Source organism: Erpetoichthys calabaricus, chromosome 4, assembly GCF_900747795.2.
Source record: "Erpetoichthys calabaricus chromosome 4, fErpCal1.3, whole genome shotgun sequence".
Lineage (NCBI taxonomy): Eukaryota > Metazoa > Chordata > Cladistia > Polypteriformes > Polypteridae > Erpetoichthys > Erpetoichthys calabaricus.
In genome coordinates this window covers 175,923,466-175,945,794 of record NC_041397.2, presented here as the reverse complement: position 1 = coordinate 175,945,794, position 22,329 = coordinate 175,923,466, and the positions used below count along the sequence as shown (strand labels likewise).

Sequence of the window (22,329 nt, the reverse complement as noted above, 5' to 3'; positions counted from 1 at the left end):
TATCAGTATATGCTGAATACAGGGCAAGTATTGTAATGGGGTCAATGTGACCAGTTTCTGTTTATCAGGATGTGAGCCTGTGAATACGATTGTCAAAAATGAATTACTCCATCAGATTGAAATTTGGTGCAGTTATATTTGAGCAAAATTGGACCAACACATGTTGCTGTACAAATACAACTGTTTTCTGTGCATATGTGCTCCAAATGCAGTAAATTTGGAAAGGAGAACATTCCATAAAATATCACATTCTCAAGCCCTCTTAATCCAATTCAAGGGTTTTGGGTAGTGGGGCCTGATGCCAGGTCGGAACCATGCATGAACAGGGTGCAAGTCAAATACAAGGCCACTATTCCACACTCACATAGGACTACTTTGTAATGACTAATTTATCTAATATACACTTCTTTGGGGATGGTTGAAAAGCAGCCAGAAGGAAAAAGGCATAGATGAAGGTAGAAATCATAAACTGAAACTCCAAACAGGCGATATCCAGGCATGGGATTCAAACCCAGCACACACTGGATTTGTAAGGCAGCAGGATTTCCATTTCATTCCACACAACAAAATATTTGTCTCCAATGTTTTGCTGTTAAAATTACATGTAAGAAGAGTCGAGTGTTGTTTTAGGTATTAGGTGAGTGGTGTGTTTACCCATCTATTTTAAAAATTGTCTTTGTGTACCTATACAAAACAATCTTACACATACAGTGCTTTAGCTAGCATCATTTTCTAAAACGCAAAGCTTACTTTTAAAATAATGTGTGAAATCTTCTCGATGAAGGATGTAATCTAATAATTGTCTAAACCTGGCATTGATTTCTCATTGGCATGCAATAAGCCAGATTTGAAAAGAAAGCTTTCATCTCAAGCAAGCTAGCTTCTCCGTATCCTGAAAATCACTTCTCAATTCTCCAGATTTCCATTCAGTAGTAAGTAACAGGACAGAAAGAAATGTTTTAATTTATATGTCCTTTTCTCCTGACAATCATAAACACAGGTTTCACCAATTTCAAATTGTATGGTCTTCTAGATTAAGACTTTTAGAATGCTAAGCACATTCAGACAGTACGTCTATCATTCAAAGTGTTTTGTAAGCACTATAGGAATTTAATTTCAGTAAAATACCATATTTGTACTACTCTTATTGTATACTTCAATAAAACTGAAAATATAAAAAGTAAACTATGCAAAATCATAAATACTTATTAATGTTAGCTGGGAGAAATATGTTCCACTATCCATGTAACCTGCTAGTTCTGTGTTTTAATCATATATACATATATTTGTTGTAATCCTATGCAATTCACTTTTAGAGCCCTGCTTCCCTCAACCTTTTTACAGAGCCTACATTCCATGCTGCGCTCCCAGATTAGCTGCATAGTTAATTACTGGTTTGAATCTTTTCACATTATATGCAGTTGGCTTAGTGTTTTCAAAGAAAGTATATAATTAACTGAAGCAGAATGCCATAGGTTAATACAGAGGGTTTCTTGCAGTCTCTACTGATCAATTGATTTGTTCGTTCTAAGAGAGGTCACAGTTCTTTTAACCACTTGTGAAATACACCCTGCTTTTTTATGTCGAATGGAACATTATAATTCTCCACTTGAAAAGATAGCAGATCCAATAATGTGTTCAAGTGATTTTTTTTCTTTTCTAGATAAAATAAATTTTATTTTCATTCAGCCACCCTATTTTCCAGGTTCACCTTATTCCAGTTCTATTTTCCAGAGAAATAGCATGACATCAAACACAAACATTAAAACAAGAATGCTTCCAAGGAGGCATAGAAAGCCATCAGAAATTGTGTGTATACTTCTACAAATAAAAGCAAACAATTTCAAGCCTAGCAGCATTCATCTGATAAATTCTATGGGAAAGTAATGGACTTAAAATTAGGATGTATTTGAAATGCGGGGGTAGAAAACATTAACATTTTGTTGGATATTATTATTATTTTCAGAGTTTGAAATTCTTATTAACTTAAACGGGTTTGTAAAGCATAATCAGTTCATAGAACTATGCAAAATCTGAAGCTCAACCGGCATCTTTTCCTATAATGAAAATTTCAAAATTAAATTGCTTTTAGGGAAATGATATGCTGGAACCATATTGAGAATAAAGGAAGTATAAGGCATTGCTAATCTTACTGAAATTTGAAATGCATGTTAAACCAACATTCCTTTAGAACCACTTCTGTAGCATATTTAAAGTTACAGATTTTGCAGTAACATATACATATTTCTAACTTCCAAAGCACAATGTATTAATTTCCATACAATTTATCATGCTGTAGTCTCTCTTGAACAGCAGATAATACTTCAGCTGTATTGCACTGTGTTACTGAGCAATTTATGCAAAGTTGTCTGTTATATAATTTAAGAAAATTTCTTTCAATTGTTGCTTAAAATATGAATTGATTTAGTTGTACTGTTGTCAGCCGCAGAAGACTGTAATTAGTACTTTGCTAGGCAGTAATTTCAGGAAGTTGCATCTGTGAGCAATCTAATTCTGTTATTCTATGGCATTTACTTGTTAATGTGATTTCATAAGTGAAATATTTCACTTGAGTCACATCTCATCCTGTTTCAGCACCTTTGCAGTTTCGTTTTCTTCAGCTCAAAGTATTTAATTAACTTATCTCTTCTAATGTATTTGCACCTGGCTGTCATGCCACTTACGTACCAAGGCATGAACTACCAAGGGAAATGCCTCAAGCAAAAATTTAAACAATTTTTATGTTAAAGGATTTTAACATAGTGCAGAAGAGACATATTTGTTATGGACACTACGTGCTTAAAAACAAAACAAGACCACTGTCCCTGATAAGACGTACCTAGTGCTGCTAACAGAACTGAAGGCCATTATCTTGAATTTGTTAACAATTTTGGCAAAATCCATTTAAAGAGAAGTGGCTGGTGCCCAATGAATGGAAAGCTACAAATGGAGCTCCAAAATGAACACAAAATGGATCAGAAGCCTAACCACTACTGTAAATTAAGAGTGAGAGATAGAGACAGAGACTAGAACTAAAAATAAACTGAAATGTTTGAAAAGATAAATGACATCCCACATGGATCTAAAAGAAGCAGATTATTTCAGTTATTTAAGAAAATAATTGCCACAGCCCATTCATTCCTTTATTTCAATTCAGTTTATTTTTATAAAGTGTGCATCACTGAGTACATGCTCAGACTGCTTACCCATATTTGTGGCTATAATACACCAGATGTACATTATGAAAATACAGCATTTATACAGTACATAAACTCACAAATGAAGTAAAACAAACAGGAAAAATGAAAGAATATCATTAAGTACCTTAAACAAATCATAACAATATAATGTCCAAGTGACATTTGTTTAGCACAAGTGGTTTGGAATCATCTTCAAGGCTCTGAACAGATAAGCAATTCCACCCCAGCCATGAGAAGGTGCCAGCATTAATGCATTCTTCTTCTTTTCAACAAGATTCAGGACCAGAGGAGCCCTGAGGTCACTCCCACTACCTCCTCCAAACCCTGGCTCTTCCAGAACCCCGATATAAAAGGAACTTGTCAGCCGAAAGAAGGCATTAACTCTGAACCAGCAGACCAGACTACTCACTGTTCTCTCTACCTCTTTGTTTTCCATTGCGTCAGCTCTGCTGGAGCCTTTTGTTTTGCACCCTCGTGTGCTTGTTATTTTGCTAATTTTTTAGTCTAATTACGCTGACTCCCCAACACTTTTTTCTTGAACCTTTTTTACACCTTATAAATAAGATATGGTGAACTGACAACAGTAAAGTGGAAGACAAAAACTAAAATCCATAGCATAATTTCGGGAAAATAAACCTTTGGAGGCGTGTGTTTGATTTAGATAGATAGATGGATGTACACACACACTATGGCCTGAACACACATCTGAATGACTAAAAAGAAAGAAAAACTTCTGCCTTGGCTGTCAGAGAGGCATTATGTAGACATATTGCTGAGTCTTAGTAGCATTTCCTGACACACTTCCGCTGAATAATTCATTGGCTGAAAGAACTGTCTAAGTGTGTCAGAAAGAGGATGTGCACCATTGTTCATAATGGCACTCATTTTTGTTTCAGTTCTTTCCTTTGCTACTACCTCCAGGAGGTCCAGACTGCATCCTATAACTGAGCCTGGCCGCTTGATTATTTAATTAGCTTGATGATATAGTGGTCCCCCCTCTTGAAGTATTGTTACCAACTGGCATGCCACAGTATAGAAAATTGCACTGGCATCACAGAGTTATAGAAGATGTGAAGGATGTCAATTCCCACATTAAAGGAACACAGTTCTCTAAGGAAAAATAGCCTACTCTGCCCTTTCTCATATAGTTCCTCTGTGTTATGAGACTAGTCCAACCTGACATTAATATGGACCTCCAAGTACTTGTAAGTGCACACCGCCTCTACATCCACTTCTTGAATAGTGACCGGACATTGAGGCTTATTAGTGCTGCAAAAGTCAATAACCAGTTCCTTGGTTTTGCTGATGTTAAGATCCAGTCAATTCTCTTTGCACCAGTAAACACAGTCTTCCACCTGACTCCTATACTCTGCCTCATCCCCTATCCTTTATCAATACACCTCCTCCCCTGACCCCCCCCCCTCCCCCCCATAAGTGCAGAACCATCTGAGAATTTCTGCAAGTGATATAGTTTGGTATTATGATTGTAGTCGGAGGTGTACAGTGGTGTTCCAGTGTTGTTAACATCCGTATCAGAAACACAGTCCTTGAGCCTCATAAGCTGTGATCTGCCAGACAGATCATCCATTATCCAGGACACCACAGGTTCATCCACCTTCTTATCTCTGAGCTTACCTCTTAAAAGGGATGGCTAGATGGCACTGAAAGCACTGGAGAAATCAAACAATAAATTCCCACATTACTGTACTTCCATGCTCATGACCTGTGGCCCTGTTGGAAGACAAGGGGGCTGCCCTCTGACAGTGCAGGGGAGAAATAGTCTTGAGAATACTCACTCCTCCTGTCCTTCCATAATCAGGGCACATACTAAAATTTACATATTTAACAGTTTCTGTCTACTATCTGAAAAATAAATACTTCTTAAAAACAATACTAAAAAATTCAAAGATTATTACATCATTAATGAATATCAAAATAAATGATTGTTTTAATTTACACAAACTCTTTAAAACTGCTTTTATAAGAACATACTTTTCAAAGCAGGTTTGCCGGAAAATCTCTTTGTCAGGTTTACAACTTTTGCTATAGTGATATTGTGTCAGTGTATGGAGGACACATTAACTGGTTAATAACACTTATTTAAGAATAATACCAGATCCAATTAATATAACATTAATTCAATTTTCAAATATCACACAGAGATTTCCAAATCTTTCCCTAATTTTTTAAGATTTGCCCCAATTTTAAAGTCACTTTTATGAAATCAGACTTCATAATATATGACTATTATTTCAGAATTCCTATAAAAGTCTGTGTTCTGTTTTTTTCATAAGTGATCAGACTTATGCTTATGCCTATGCATTAATGCAGAATTAGTCACTGATTTGGACTGACTGTAAGTGCAGAAATTAGCCATAACTAGAGATGTGATACAAATTTAGTGTTTGCTGAGTCATTTTCAGGAATTAAGTATGATGTTTCAGTAGCCTTGCTAATTGCTCAAGTTTGAGATTGTGCACTTCTGTTGACACCTTTCATGTCATGTGATTGGAGAGATTTCTGCTTCGAAACTTTAATGAATGTCTTGCCAATGTGGTAGTTCTGAAACACTAAATATATTTTATTTTGCAATGATGTTTACTTTGATATCTGTGAGGTTAACATCCTAACCAAGCCTGGATCTTGTATTTTGCACAGTGCAGCCGGGATAAGCACCGATTTACAGAAACTCTGAAATAGATACATTGGTCTGAAAGTGGATGGTTGGGCATGCAGCTGTAGCCATGTTCATTATAGTCTTAGAATAAATTTGAAGCTTACATTTCTTTATTGCAGCTCTGTGTGTGGTGCAGTATTAAAATTCGAATAAAATTACCACCCACATAAATCAAAGCATTGATAGGTCACAGCTTTGTGCCTCAAAGCAAGCACTAATCATGTGGTTAATTGCACAACTCATTCTATTTTGGCATAAAAAATTGAATAATGTAAGCATTTTTTTGCCTTGAAAGCACAGCAGAACTCTCCGAATTCAATAAGATAAATTTTGCTGGATTTTTAAATAACAGGCCCTCATAACCTTGCACTGAAATTTAATTCCTGGAAGCACTTCAAGATGTTTAAATGCAATTACAACAGGTTTTTTTGTCACATTATGGTGGGGCCTTGGGCAAACTATGTTGGCTCTACTTCTGTTCCTTACCCCCACATATTGTCACTGACATTGTGGATCATGTGGAAAGACGTCCTCAAAAGCTGACTTGGCAAATATCACAAAAGCCGGATATGTCATAAAGGCACTGTTGGTGCATATTGTAAGTGCCATGAAGAACCAATGGGTATGCCAGCTGGATGGGAAAATTACTTCTTGCCCAGCTGGAGGTATATAAAGGATAGGCCAGTGGAAGTTGGAGACCAGAGGCAGGTGGAAGTGGTACTCCTGAGGCATCTCAGTTTGGAGACCTGTAGGTGTACATGGGAGTTGGAGTCTGGAAGTGTAGCCTTGTTGGGGTCACTGGATGCCGCAACAGGGTTCTGTCAGGGGAGGACCTCATTGGATTCCACATGACCAGAAAGTTCTTTCAAGAGGGCACACTATGGCACGAGAGGCATTCCTGGGTCCATCTTAAAAGGGGCCCATCACCTCACCTGGATGAGTCAGAGTCGGGAGGCAGTGGATGACACTCAACAAGATAAGTGGAAGGAGAGAAAGAAAAGACATTTGATTGTAATTGTGGTTGGTTGCTGATAGATAGATAGATAGATAGATAGATAGATAGATAGATAGATAGATAGATAGATAGATAGATAGATAGATAGATAGATAGATAGATAGATAGATAGATAGATAGATAGATAGATAGATAGATAGATACTTTATTAATCCCAAGGGGAAATTCATATACTCCAGCAGCAGCATACTGATAAAGAAAAAATATTCTCCAAGTAGTAAAAAGTGTCCAGGGTTTGCACACATTTGCAATTTTATGAAATAAGGCCTTAATTTTGAAAACAGGACTGTGTTGGATAATATTTTGTCTGAGGTTTGGGGCTCAGTGGTGGCTCTTTGTGAGCACAATATACAGTATACACACACATACTGTATATACATTTATATATATTGTGGCGGATGGTCAGAGCCCTTGCCCAGCTGGGACACCCTGAACATGGAAGGACCTGGGGAGAGAGTATTTCCAGGACAGTTTGTCCCCTGGACCGACAGAGGGCAGCCTCCTTGGTTTCCAGCAGGGCTACAGCTCATGAGCATGGGAGCTCAACCCTGTTGGGGCCCATGGGCACTTTATCTCCTCATGCTGAGAGCTCTGTGTCCACATGGTACACAACCAGGGACATGATTAGATGCCTCTCAGACTTTCTTTTTCTCATTGCAAATAGGCATAGGGAGGGTGAGTGCCAGGACAAACCTAGTAAAGGCAACAAGAAACTGAAGGCCAACCAGAAGCCGATGTAACTTTGCCTAAGAAGATCGGTGTGGATGGTTGAGGACCTTTACTCGTTTCAGTTATACATTTTTCCACAAAAAAAAAATGAGAAAGAATGACAAAAAACGGAAATTTCTCAGATCTTATAAAAGAGTAAAGAATGATGGCAGAAGGGACAAAGCATAGTCGAAAGCAGACACAAGGGGTATAAAGGCCATAGTCTTTGTGTAAATAAACAGACCAGGACGTCAGGATGCAAACAATTTCTTATGCTGTCAAGTCTATGGGTTTGGTGAATATTTCCTAATGGTCACAACATAAATGTAGCATGTTCAGATTGTACTATCCTTTATAATTTATTTTAGCTTTAACGTATTGGTAAATGTGTAATGTACTCTGAGCTCTCTAAGCTTATCATCATGAAGTGTGCTTTATAAGATTTAAGCATAAAGATTGATTCTAAAAGAATCCACCATCTTTGCTATACCATATGACATATCTAAGTAGGTGCTGTCATATACAACTGTTTCTAGAAGTCACATAATTAGTTGAATAGTGTATGCCTTTACCCAATTAAAATGTTTCACATTAGTTCAGATTAAGTAGGCTAATCTCTGGGAGGTCTAACAGTTGGTTAGTATAACTACTGACAAAAATGTAATTAAGAAGACAAAAGAACATTCAAAAGAAAAATTAGGATAAGGTTAATTGAAAGGTCCTAGGGAAGATTATGAGAATTTTTTTGAAGCATTTCAAATTTGTCTAAGTACAGTAAATTCCATTAAAAAGTAATAGAGAAAACATGGTACAATAGGGAATCCTCCAAAGTTAAGTACCTGGTCAAGAAGGGAAGAAGGCCAAAATGAGGCCACAACAACTGCAACTCATTCTCTCATGGCTGAAAAGTTTAAAACTATGCAGAAGAAAATTGTTTAGGGGCTTATCAAATCTAAACCTCACAATAGAAAGCCATTTGAGATTTTAAAGTGAAAGTAGGCAAGTTGCTATGATAATCCTAAATGAGTCAAGGACCTACATTTTGTTGCATGCATACTTTTTAAGCAATCTATCAGTAATATTTTCCACTGTTTCAACTACTTCAGCTGTTTGTAAGAATTTGACAAAATCAGGAGATGCCATTTCAGTACTGATTATAAAGTACCTCGAAGTGTACTCAAATAAAAATTTCAGATAATAAGACCAGCAAGCCTGTTTGTCATGTATCATAACTGTAGTCCATTTAAATCCAATGGGTTTGAGAACAAGTGATCAGATGTTTTACAGTGCCTTGTCTGACTTTGTGTTGGGGGGGGGGGGGAGGCATAGTGACACACTCATTAGTGCTGCTACCTCACACATCAAAAATTCTGAATTTGAATCCCACACCTAGTCACGTTCTCCCCATGGTTATGTAGGTTGTCTTCTGGGTACTTTGGTTTTCCTCCCATATTCCTAAACCTGGTTAGGTTAACTGATGATGAAATGGCCCCAAAGCTGTGCATGTGTGGGCACTGAAATGGACTGGTATCTGTCTTGAGCCCAATATCACTACATTAGGCTCCAGCCACCCCCACTACTCTGAATTGTATTAATTGTGTTTGAAAATGTTAAACTGTATGTTAAATCATTTCTATTCCAGGAATACATTTCTGACTCTGCTTTTGCACAAGGGGTCATACAAAAACAAACCTTAGAAAAGAAGTTAGTTATTTATAAGGACACCAATATGTATACTGTTACTGTAAGAGAGGGCTTTTTTTTTTTAGAAAATTCACTAATTAGCCAGGTTTAGCAAACAGAAAGCCAAGTGCAGGAGTCACGGTCAAATGACTAGAGATGACAGACTGGTGAATTCCACTATTTTGTAATTTACTCAAAACGTAACAAACAGTTTACAACAAAAAACTAATAAGCATGCTGAAGGTAAACCAAGATGCTGGAACACAATGTCTCTTGAAACAGGAAACCCATTTTGGTTGAGACTGTGACTTTACTAAAGTTTCTGACAGTTACCCGGTTTAGTATCACCCAAAAATCTGTCAGTATATATTTTGACTACTTATTTAATAAAATATAATTGATTCCGGTAACACTTTACATTAAGTGTCCATAATTACACTGTAACTACTGTGTAATTACTGTATAAGTACAGTGTAACTGTGAGTTATTATAGCTGGACAGTTTGACATCCGTGGCAGAGCGACGGGCACTGAGCAGGCTCCTGTCAATAATGGAGAATCCACTGCATCCACTAAACAGTATCATCTCCAGACAGAGGAGCAGCTTCAACGACAGACTGCTGTCAATGTCCTGCTCCACTGACAGACTGAGGAGACCGTTCCTCCCCCACACTATGCGACTCTTCAATTCCACCCAAAATGTTAAAATTATACAAAGTTATTGTCTGTCTGTATACCTGCATTGTTATCGGCATTGTTATCACTCTTTAATTTAATATTGTTCTTTATCAGTATGCTGCTGCTGGAATATGTGAATTTCCCCTTGGGATTAATAAAGTATCTATCTATTACTCCGTACTTACTGTGTAATACAAAGTAACGCTATAGTTAATTACTCAGGTGTCATTGTTATTCCACAGTTTATATAATTACAATGTAACAATTTATCACTGATCCAAAAACAAGTGTACATACATAGTTATGATGTATCTGTACTTTCAAAATTTAACTAAAACATCAGGGTATGTAACTACAACTATGTAACAGATGTTTCACGGTCTGAGCAATTTTAATGGAGAATTGCAGTGATAACTGCATAGGTTTTCAACGATATATCAAGATCTTTTTTAAATGGTGAAAACGCCTTTGCAAGATTTCAGGAACATGTTTTAAATTCAGGGTGACAAAGCCTATTTTGACCGCAAAGGCAGAAACTTACCCTGCAGAGGCCACAGTCAATTACAGGGTCCACTCATAGAGGGCCAGTTTAGAGTTGCAAATTATTCTAACATTCACATCTTTGGGTAATGAAATGAAACACCACTCGCAGGAAATCATATACAAACACGGGGGAGAATGTGAAAAATTTATAAAGTAAGAACTTGAGCTTGGGATTTGAACACAGGATACAGGGTGTGTGAGGGAAGAGTACTAAATATTGTGTGACTCATTTCCAGAACTTATTTAGACAATTTACACGATAACTACCACAATTAAGGATGGAACCCTTCTAAACCCTCGAAACACAGGTACAAAGTAGGAACAAACTATATGGTAACATGCTAGTCCAGGATAAACCCTTGGATATTTACACTTATAGGTTTCAGGCCAATGTAGGGGCACCAAAAACACATATCTTTGGAGAATGAGGACAACAGGTAGACTTGGAGGCTGTCTGTACAAGCATAGGTAGTATTTAGAAACTGCGTATAAATGGTGACTAGACCTGGATTTAAAGCAAGGGTCTCTGGAGATGTGCAACAGTAATAGTAAACATTGCACAGCTGTGCACCAGTTTTTTACTTTAATATCTGACACTGTTTGATAAGACAGGAACAGTGCATAATTTTTCATTCAAAGATAAAAAAATATACAAATACTAGCAAAATACCCGCGCTTCGCAGCGGAGAAGTAGTGTGTTAAAGAGGTTATGAAAAAGAAAAGGAAACATTTTAAAAATAACGTAACATGATTGTCAATGTATTTGTGTTGTCATTGTTATGAGTGTTGCTGTCATATATATATATATATATATATACACACACACACACACACACATAAACATATATATACATATACATATATACATATATATACATATCTACATATACACATATCTACATATACACATATATACATATACACATCCACATATATATACATATATATATATATATATATATATATATATATATATATATATATATACACATATCAACATATCAACATATATATATACACATACATATACACACATACATACACACACATATACATATACACATACATACATACACATACATATATATATATACACATACATACATACATACACACATATATATATATACACACACAGACACATATATCTACATATATATATTTACATATCTACATATATATACACACATATATATACATATCTACATATATATATATATACACATATATATACATATCTACATATATATATATATATACACATATATATACATATCTACATATATATATATATATACACATATATATACATATCTAAAAACACAAGTATAAAAATAAAAATAAATATGAGTCGGTTGTTGAAACCCAAAAAAGCGATCATAATATCAGACCCCAACTTATACGCCCGTTCAAAAATGCAACACTTAAATTTTTTGCCTCCTCTAATCTTGCATCAATTTCTCAGATGCATTGAATTGTGTGGCAGCAGCGCAGTTACCAATTTCTTTTGCCACTTCAAAGACATTTAATTTAAAATCACATTCATATTTTCTTCTGATCGAATGCTCCATTGTAGATAAGGGATGGTCTTACGATAAAAGTGTATGAGGGTGTGAGATACAAAAAACACAAAACAGTGCAAATGTTGGTTCGGAATAGTTCGGGTATTAGCATGTGGTCACGTAGGCATAATAGAGAAAGAGAGATAGAGGTTAGGAGTACGCGCTGATACAGCGCATTGCCTCACCTACAAAAAAAGGCAGTGTGTTCTGTGGTTACTCTCTCAGGTGGGCATTAGCGGAGGCAAGGTGCACTGCAACACGTAGCGAGACATAGAGTAACTGGAACAGAGGCTGGCGAATGAATGAGGAAGGCCCCGCCCCCATGCTTTGAGCCCACAGCCACTCCGTTGGATTTGCATAAATACATCGCCTCCTCAATTGTGTAATGAATGTTTTCTTCAGCACTTCGGTTGTAGAAACACAAAAAAGCGATCATAATATCAGACCCCAACTTTTACGCCCGTTCAAAAATTCAACACTTAAATTTTTTGCCTCCTCTAATCTTGCATCAATTTCTCAGATGCATTGAATTGTGTGGCAGCAGCGCAGTTACCAATTTCTTTTGCCACTTCAAAGACATTTAATTTAAAATCAGCTTCATATTTTCTTCTGATCGAACGCTCCATTGTAGATAAGGGATGGTCTTACGATAAAAGTGTATGAGGGTGTGAGATACAAAAAACACAAAACAGTGCAAATGTTGGTTCGGAATAGTTCGGGTATTAGCATGTGGTCACGTAGGCGTAATAGAGAAAGAGAGAGAGAGGTTAGGAGTACGCGCTGATACAGCGCATTGCCTCACCTACAAAAAAAGGCAGTGTGTTCTGTGGTTACTCTCTCAGGTGGGCATTAGCATATCATAATCTGTTAGATCAATAGCGAGAGTTTTCCACTTTTGACTTGGACAACAGACAGTATAAAATACCATAATACCACGTAGCTCTGATCTCTCACTCAAAAACGTTAAACGTTACTCCTTAACAATCTGTAGATGATAATGTCTGTTGAACACACAGGTATCGCTAGCTAAGCGGAGGCAAGGTGCACTGCAACACGTGGTGAGACGTGGAGTAACTGGAACAGAGGCTGGCGAGTGAATGAGGAAGGCCCCGCCCCCATGCTTTGAGCCCACAGGCACTCTGTTGGATTTGCATAAATACATCGATACCGCAAGTGAACTAAGGTACTTAGTGTGACTATTTGAGACTTACTTTTCTGTTCAGGTACCCATTTCATTTATGTAATCCGCGGATTCTCCACTATTTTTTGTTCGTTTATTATGATTATAGTTATTTATTGATTCCCTTCTTTAGCTGACTGCCTGCTCATATAAGGCGCTCCGCTTTTTTTTTTTTTTTTTAACAGGTTTGATTCATCCAAGTGATCACTCGGGCTCCGTTCATTCACTTCACGTGAGCCGCTCTCTCGCTTCTTATTCTTTCGCTGCCTCCTCAATTGTGTAATGAATGTTTTCTTCAGCGCTCTTTCGCGCTCTTCCTTGTTTTCTACGTACTGCCTTCACAGTCAGTTCACGTGATTACGTGGGAGGCGTGATGACGCGACACGCAACTCCGTCTCCTACGGCCATCTTGCTGCCTTCCATTACAGTATATGGACAAAAAAGAGGTTCCAGTTATGACCATTACGCATAGAATTTCGAAATGAAACCTGCCTAACTTTTGTAAGTAAGCTGTAAGGAATGAGCCTGCCAAATTTCAGCCTTTTACCTACACGGGAAGTTGGAGAATTAGTGATGAGTGAATGAGTGAGTGAGTGAGTGAGTGAGTGAGTGAGTGAGTGAGTGAGTGAGTGAGTGAGTGAGTGAGTGAGTGAGTGAGTGAGTGAGTCAGTCAGTCAGTCAGTCAGTCAGTCAGTCAGTCAGTCAGTCAGTCAGTCAGTTAGGGCTTTGACTTTTATTAGTATAGATTCTGATAAAAATCTGACTAAACTGAATTTACAAAATTAATCAACACTTAAATAATCTTTTTTCAAATACCAAATCAGAACTAAAAATGTAAAGTTTTTTCTTTGATTTGAGTTTGTTTACCAGTCAATTACTGATGCATAAAAACAAATAGAGATAATATATTTTTTAATACTTATTTCAGCTGACATCTGTTTTCATGAACATCATTTTCGTTTGTAATTCCAGATAGATTTAATGATAATCTGATGAGCCGCCTTAAAGGCGAAAGCTTATAAAACTCAATTAAGGAAAAAAAGTAGAAAAATGTCCACAAGGATAAGCTATCAGTGGTCTACATTATAATCCAGAAGGCACATTTTCTTGTGCCAACACTAAGCTGACCTGAGTGAGCTGTTCTTAACGCACAATCAAAATGAATCGAGCAGCACTTACGTCTCACGTCTGTCTCCTTGGATAGAAAATCTCTTATTGTAATGGCCTTTCTTCAGAAAGCAATTGTTGCTGGTGATTATATCAACAGAAGGGCAGGTCTAAGGTCTGGCACACCTAAGATGTGTTATTGAGAATCCATGATTCAATGAACACACTTATATTAGTTGATTGGAAAGTAAGTTTCCAGTTCAGCAGTCAACAAACAATAAGTCATATGAAGGTTAAATTACAATTGCTTGGTAGAGGATGAAGTAAACTTGTATTCCTGGATCATTAACTGTTGCTAAAATGTGCAATCATTGTGACTTGTGTCTTCCAATCTCTAGAGTTCAATATGTATTTCTCTGTGATTAATTACCTTCATGTGACAGCAGACATTATAGCTGCAAAATAATCCATTATGCTGACCTAGTTCTGGGCACAATGGCACCCATATTGGCAACAATTAGTAAGAATGACATTTGCATAAACCATTTAATAGAAATAGCCTTCTGATTACCCTGTGCTTATTTGTTTTGTGAATGTTAGAGTTAATGGTTGCATAGATAATATGAGCTGTTTTGAAAGCATTTTTCATTCTGTATCATTTTGAGCAAAATACTGGTAAAATTAGGCTGCTATAGAGTAAAACTTTGTCTTAAATAACATGTTATAGGGATTGATGTATTGTGAATGCGAATACACTTAATAATGCAACAACAGATCACCTAAACAGGACTAGAAATATTCTTCAAAAGAATTTTAAAAATGTTCATAATGCACAAAGGAGAACTGGTGATAATCCATACATTACTTTACGGCCTCTACACAAAAGCTATCCTCATAGTGTATCAGTTTAGATATTTGTAACATCCATCCATTTTCTGAACTTGGTCATTACAATGCAAGAAAAACAGTGTATCCCAATAGATCCAAGCCAGGAACTAGCCCTGGGTGGGAGTTCCGTTCTTTCCTGGGCACGCTTACACACACACATACTCATACTAGGTAATATTAAAATCACCAGTTAACCAGTATTTTTGAAGTTCAAGAAAAGCAAAATGCCTGGACCCTGCAGCTTTACAAAAGAATTGTAAACTACTGTGCTGCCCCCTATACAAAAATGAAAAAATTTCCACCTTATGATCTTCACTACAATACCCAGAAAGCAATGTTTAGATTCTGTCAGAGATACATACCTTTCCCTGTGCAAATGATCCCATCTGAAGTTTCACAAAGGCTTTTACTTTCCACTTCACTCATGTTACAGTTCCGGACAAACTGGCATTGTTTACCAAACCAGCCATCTTTACAGATGCACCGACCACAGGAACAAATACCATGACCTAGTAGAAAAAAGAACACTGGGTTAGGATATCAGACATATATGATGTGATTTAATATTTTATTAATGAGACAAGACTGCATCAGTTCAAGTATATGTGGAGGGTTTTTCAATCTATATACAGTATACTGTATAATGTAAAGTTGACTCACTCACTCACTCAGTCATCAACAAAAGCATTATTTCTTGTTCTGCTAAAAAGCTGGAAATTTGGCAAGATTGTACATCTATTACAGCAGGTACCAGCTAAGACAAAACATTTTGATATATCAATATTTAGGTGTAAACCCCCTCACCAACAGTTAATCAAAATAACCAAAATTTTAAAAATGCTTTGACTGATTTAGTGATGTTATAGAAAAAAGAAAATTAGCAGGCTCATGTTTTTATATTTGTTGATATTTTTTGAAAATAATGCTTTAACAAGTGGGCTATTTTAAGGTGCCATTTTCTTTTATCTGGTTAGGCACTATGAGCGTACAGAGAAATTCGGCTTTCTGGTGTATGCAAAAGAAGCGATATGGGAGTACACAAAGAGTGGTACTGACCAATAGGGAGGAAAGACAAAGGGGCTGGGAGTACTTCTCAGAAAAAAGAGACTGGGTGATACGTGACATGAGATGTGAAATGGAATGAGGGAGGTTCAGCGAAGTTCAAGTAAGACATGTGCTGCGTGCCATTTACCTTGGAAGTCATTACAAGGAATGACGTCACACCCAAGTTGATTGTGTTCCAGTAAAACAGTTGGAAAAACAATTCTGATGCCTCCAGGAAAAGTTTTGTTGTGCTTGCTTTTTTGGAATAACAAACAACTACTGAACAACACATTACTTGGTATTTTACGCATCCAAACGCAAAAGCAACATGTCCACAGATAGAGATAGGACAGTACTGTGTGTAAAACTGATTTAATGAGACAAATATAGACCAAAGTGCTGATAAACAATATAATATTACAGCTTTCACTAAAGTTCGCGAGTGTACGTCGCCACCTTGAATTGATGTCATAATCCAAAGTTGGACAAGCTCAGACTTGACAGACCAGCCCCAAGTTTCCAAGTAGGAAATCTGACTTGTGGGGACGTTCCAGTTGAAAATTCCGACTAGGAACTCAGAAATTGTAACTTCACAGTTCAAACTGAACGCAGCAATGGTCAGCAAGTGTAGTATATACAGTACATTAATTCGGGGTGCTAGGGAGGTAAAGAGAAATACAGGAGGAAGTGGTTTCTTTGTTTTCTAATACAAGCCAGGAGTAATGGCATCAGTTTAAACACTATCGCAGTTTATCCTTAGGACGCTTCATTTCTTTCTTTCTACATTTCCTTCCAAAACTTTAAAAAGTCCCAAACCCAAATACCAGTTTGTAGTAAGTTTTGCCATTGAAAATTCGCACAAATAAAACATAATATATTCGAAAGGAAACTCTGGTGTTTTGCTTATCATTGAGATAATATATTTCACATAATCTATGAAGCGAAAGTTGGGCTGCCAAAAAGGGGCACTTTGATGCACTTGGCCAAGAATGCACTTCATTTTACTGTGTACACCACACATGGAAATATGTCTGAAATTAACTGATCGCATTTTTTTTTGTCAAGGCATAGACTTACATTTTATAAAAAGCCAAAACTGTTAACCACCTTCATATCGTCATTAAGTTTGCAAATCAAATCAAAAATCAGCATTAAATATTTTTAAAGTAAGAAAAACATTGTGGAAATTAGCAAAATGAAAAACAAAACCCACAAATTAACTGATGCAGCCAAGCCATGACTGAACAGAATGAAAAGCGATTTATTCTTGATGGAGATACTGTTTTTCAGAATGTGACAGATACAGGATGGTGCCTTTGAGCAAATAAAAGTAGTTAGTAACTTTTGTTAGTAGACATTTATTTAAAGTCACTGTATAATGAGACAGTACTAATGTTAAGCTTTGATGCCAATGCAAAGTCAAGATTTTAAACAGTTTTTGGCTTTGAATGAATCAGCTTTAAATAATTTTTACTGAATACTGGTATTGGTGATGTCCTGTAATATGTAATTCTGCAACAATTTCTTCTACATGAACATCCCCCAACCACTGTAAATGCTTTCCACTATCCATGTTGGATGTAGTTTACAATATTATTCCTTTTCAGCTGTTCTTTTCTGTACAATGCTTAAAACAAACTTTCAATTCTTTGCATGAGTTATGTAAATGTTAATCATCATAGCTGTTTGTAACAAGTTAAAGTAAAACACTGTTCTGACTTCGAAATGTATATTGCCTGGCCATGGCTTTCAGGGAAAAGCTACAGTATATTAATACAATAAAAAAAATAAAAGTAATAATAATAGCACAGTACTGCATTCCTCTTCTCCCCGGAACATATCTCTCCTGGTAAACTAAAAAACAAATTCTTGACTGAATGAGTAATAACCCACATCTGAAGCTGATTTTAGTACAGTTTGCTTGCTACCATTGTATGACACATACTTAGTGTTCATTGCAAGGTTAGGATTTGTGGCTTCCTCAACTTTTGTATTTCACTTTCCTTCAGTTTTCATTTTGTAAGTTTATTTTGAGTTTATTTCAGTTTGTACTGGTTGCAATTTTTACTTTCCCACATTCTATTGAAGTAAACTTTTTTCCATACACTAGGCCTGTTTCAGTTTGTATATTGCTTTTGATGTAAACTCTCCAAAGCTTTGAAATGGTACAAAATTACAGATCAAAGTGTTACACTTATGCTTCCATCTTGAGAAAATAAGAAGTACAACTGTTGATTTTTTTCTGTTTAAACACCTTAAGCAGGATATCTTTATTTAGAAGCTCTAATAGGTTCAACATATTTCAATAGGCCAAAGATTGTATTACATAATGAAACATGGTTATGCACAAAGTCCTTGGTCCCTTCCTGTCTCATAAATATGTCTTCATTTCTGTCTTCAGACTTGCCCACTGCCTCTCCAATTTCACACTTCTATATTTAATGTCTTCTTTCCATCACTTATGCCCTAAGAAGTGTGCTTACTCCTTATAAGTCAGAATCTGCTCTCCCAGCTTGTGGTAAAATGCATCTGGGGTCCATGGCAGTGCAGAATTTAGTTAATAAAAACTGTGTAGCTTGGGCTCCATGGGAGTCTGCATGTGTGACTGCAAAGCTGTGATTCCCAGGAGTGATTAATGAGAAAAAGTGTTGGTTGTATTTGCATGTGAATGTGCAATCACCTCAGCTGTTTTTCTCATTCACACTCATTCACATAGCATACCTGCACCCACAGAATATATAAAGACTGCTAAAGTCTTTATATCGATGTGAAGAATTGAAGAGACAAAGCTAAGTTGGAAGTGTAATCAGGTGAAGATGGACAGGAGGCTTGGTGGTCAAAAGATGGCCCTGTGGTAAATGACAGTAACAGCGCTCAAGGGGTGGGTCGCTCCTGCTGAGTGTACAGGAAGCAGAAGCAATCAAAGTGCTCTGAGGGATTGTTCTGCAGGACACCAAGGGAAGGTAGTAGTATGATGAAGCAGGGCTTGGGATACCCCAACAATGACAGATTAAGGAAACTAAGATAACATGGTTGACCACGCATGCTGACATCTCAGTGCCGCTGCAGAGACATGTTAGGAGACAGAGGAGAAGACAGTTTTAAGAAAGGCATTGAGACTTGCAGGATGGATGAGAAATAGCTCAATTTTAACTTTTGTGATTTTTTTTCTTGATTTTAACTCTGATATATATGGATTATTATTATTATTATTATTATTATTCATGGTTTTAGTCCTGCGGAAGAACAGTTTTGATTGCAGATTATTTTATTTATCTACTAGGGGGCTCTGCCCCCTATTCACTTTGCTCATCAACCCCCGGGTGGGTGCTATGCGCCAGCTACTTCGCGTCTCTGCCACTCACATATGGGTAAGTGGATGTACAATTTAAACAGATTGTTATTTTCATGGGATCTGTTACATATGCTTAATAGAACTAACTATTTTACATTACAGCAAGTAATTAGCCATAATTAAAAATAATAAAACGTAATAAATTGAAATGTTGTTTCATGTTGCGTTAGAGGTATTCATTGAGTTATACGTTTTCGTTCTGTTTGGTTTTGAAATTAACACGCAAGTACTTTTTAAACTTACACTTTCACTGTAACACTTGATGCGAACGCAAACAGATTATTGTAGATTTTAATATTTTGTCTGTTGTGTATGTGGATTTCACTTTCACCACACAACAAATCTTAATTCTCGCGGATACGCCTCTTCATTGGGAAGGCACACTACTTTTCCCTGATGGCAACACAAATTAGACAATCTACAAGTCTCTGACTTAAACTTTAAAGCTGAACAATATCTACATACTTCTGTCATATCACCTATGTCCATATATTCAATCTCTTTTCGCTGCTCCGTTATTTCACCGAATAATAATTTCCGTTTGTTAGCGCTAATGCGATCTTTACTATCAGTTTTTTGAGACTTTCGAATTTTAGTACTTTCATAATCTCTAACCTGCTCTGCATGTGCATCACGCCAACATCTTTGAACCTCTTTATGATGTTCTACTTTGTCTTCTACTCTTTGATTAGTGCCTAATGCTCCTTAAAAGGTCTTAACACTAGAATTACCAAAGCTTAAGAAAAAACTTGTAAACCTGGCCCACCTTAAATCCATTTGCACCTCTCCGTCAGCATCTTTTGTTTTGTAAATGTGTCAATAAGCACAAGCAGCCTGCTATCCCATACCACCCAAGGCTCTCCCAGCTCAAGCCTTGTTTATCTGGGAGTGATGTACCCGGAGCTGTATAGGTTTAATAATATATTGTTATTTGGAACACATGCATTTCATGTGTGATCCGTGTCTACAAAGATCTATGTAAGCGTAGGATGATACAAATGTTGAACACATACCTAAAAGACAAACTTTTTAATGTTTTAGTACTTAAGACAAAATTTTGACATGAAGTGTATAATGTGGGAAGACTAAAGTCCAAATATAAAATAAGTACTTTCACAAAAGGTACAAGTATAACAAAACAAGTGTGCCTTTATTCAAGACTATAACAAAGAAAAAGAAATCAGGTTAGTGTACTTCACTGTCACAACTGCTTTGGTAGTACAGCGGCGAGAACTGCTGAATCATAATTAAGAGGTCACGGGTTCGAACTGCATCCTAAAATAATTTTTTTTTTTTTTAATAGTGATTATACAATAATTATTATACAATAAAAACATACATTTGATTTGAGTCTGTAACTGACGGTGTAAATGTATGGTACTTGTAAAGGTTAGCATTTTTTTTAATTCAGTTTTATTCTCTCAGTCACATTCATGCTCGCCCAATCTGACACTGCTGTTTTCAAATAAAGATGTGCTATAACAGTGGTGAACTCAGATGACGATGAGGGTTCTACAGAAGAGAAAGAGAGCAGAAGTCCTCCCTGCAAGAAACACCCACTCACATATAAGAACAATGAAGCTGCACCAGGCGTAAAGGCGAAAGATGGTACTGTTTGGATGCAGCAAGAGGTCCGGCGTCACCCTGCCAGTCAGTCTGCCCCACACCTGTCCTTCAACGAAACAGCACGGCTTACAGAGCTCGCCAGCGTATCGTGCAAAGCCCAGTTTGTGATTATGTTTTGTGATGGTCTTTATATAAAAACATTTATATGTTACTTATATAAAAGCCAGATTGAATGTTAGTTACCTTGATTTATTTACTTATCTTCCTATAGCATAAAGTCACAAGTAGCCTGCAGAGCTTCCTCTGTTTGATCAACATGGGCATGCTCACAAAGTACATGTGTACTGAAGTGACTTTAGCGTGCAGGTGGAACCTCCACGCAACTGTTGTTATTGTTCTGCCTTTGTCCAGAAATGGTTTCATAAGCTTTATGACCTGCTGTGGGGCGACTGGGATCTTTTCTTGAATTAGTTCAAACACAGTTGGGTAGGGTGCTGGTTCCAAGCCCGAATAAATGGGGAGGGTTATGTCAGGAAGGGCATCCGGTGTTAAATTTTGTCAAATCAATGTCAATTTGTCAATACAAATTTTCATACTGGATAGGTCAAGCCCCGGGTTAACAACGACCACCACCAGTACTGTTAGCCAACTGGGTGCTGGCATAAATTGGGCTACTGTTGGCCGAAGAAGAAGAATAAGAAGGAGAAGAAGAGGGGGGAGACGTGTCCGAAGGCAGGAGGAGAGGATTAAGGTAAAGAGAGTGGAACTGAGGGTAGGAACTTTGAATGTTGGCAATATGACTGGTAAGTGGAGAGGGTTAGCTGTTATGATGGAGAAAAGGAAGGTTGATATATTGTGCATGCAAGAGACTAAATGGAAGTGGAGTAAGGCCAGGTGGATCAGAAGTGGATTAAAATTGTTCTATCATGGTGTGGATAGGAGGAGAAATGGAGTAGGAGTTATTCTGAAGGAACAGTATGTCAAGAGTGTTTTGGAGGTGAAAAGAGTGTCAGACAGAGTAATGATTATGAAGCTGGAAACTGGAGGTGTGATGATGACTGTTGTTAGTGCATATGCTCCGCAAGTTGGGTGTGCAATGGGCATTAGTGGCAAGGTCTGCACAA

At 37.0% G+C, this 22,329-nt stretch overlaps 1 protein-coding gene across 1 annotated transcript in view; it reads right to left on the bottom strand.

Annotated features, from left to right (window-relative positions):
* Positions 1-22,329, bottom strand: part of itgbl1 (integrin, beta-like 1) — a 684,868-nt gene that overhangs the window by 79,014 nt on the left and 583,525 nt on the right. Inside the window, exon 9 of the mRNA XM_028799973.2 lies at positions 15,603-15,749. Coding sequence (XP_028655806.1) covers positions 15,603-15,749 — 147 coding nt within the window. The remainder of the gene's footprint in view (positions 1-15,602; positions 15,750-22,329) is intronic.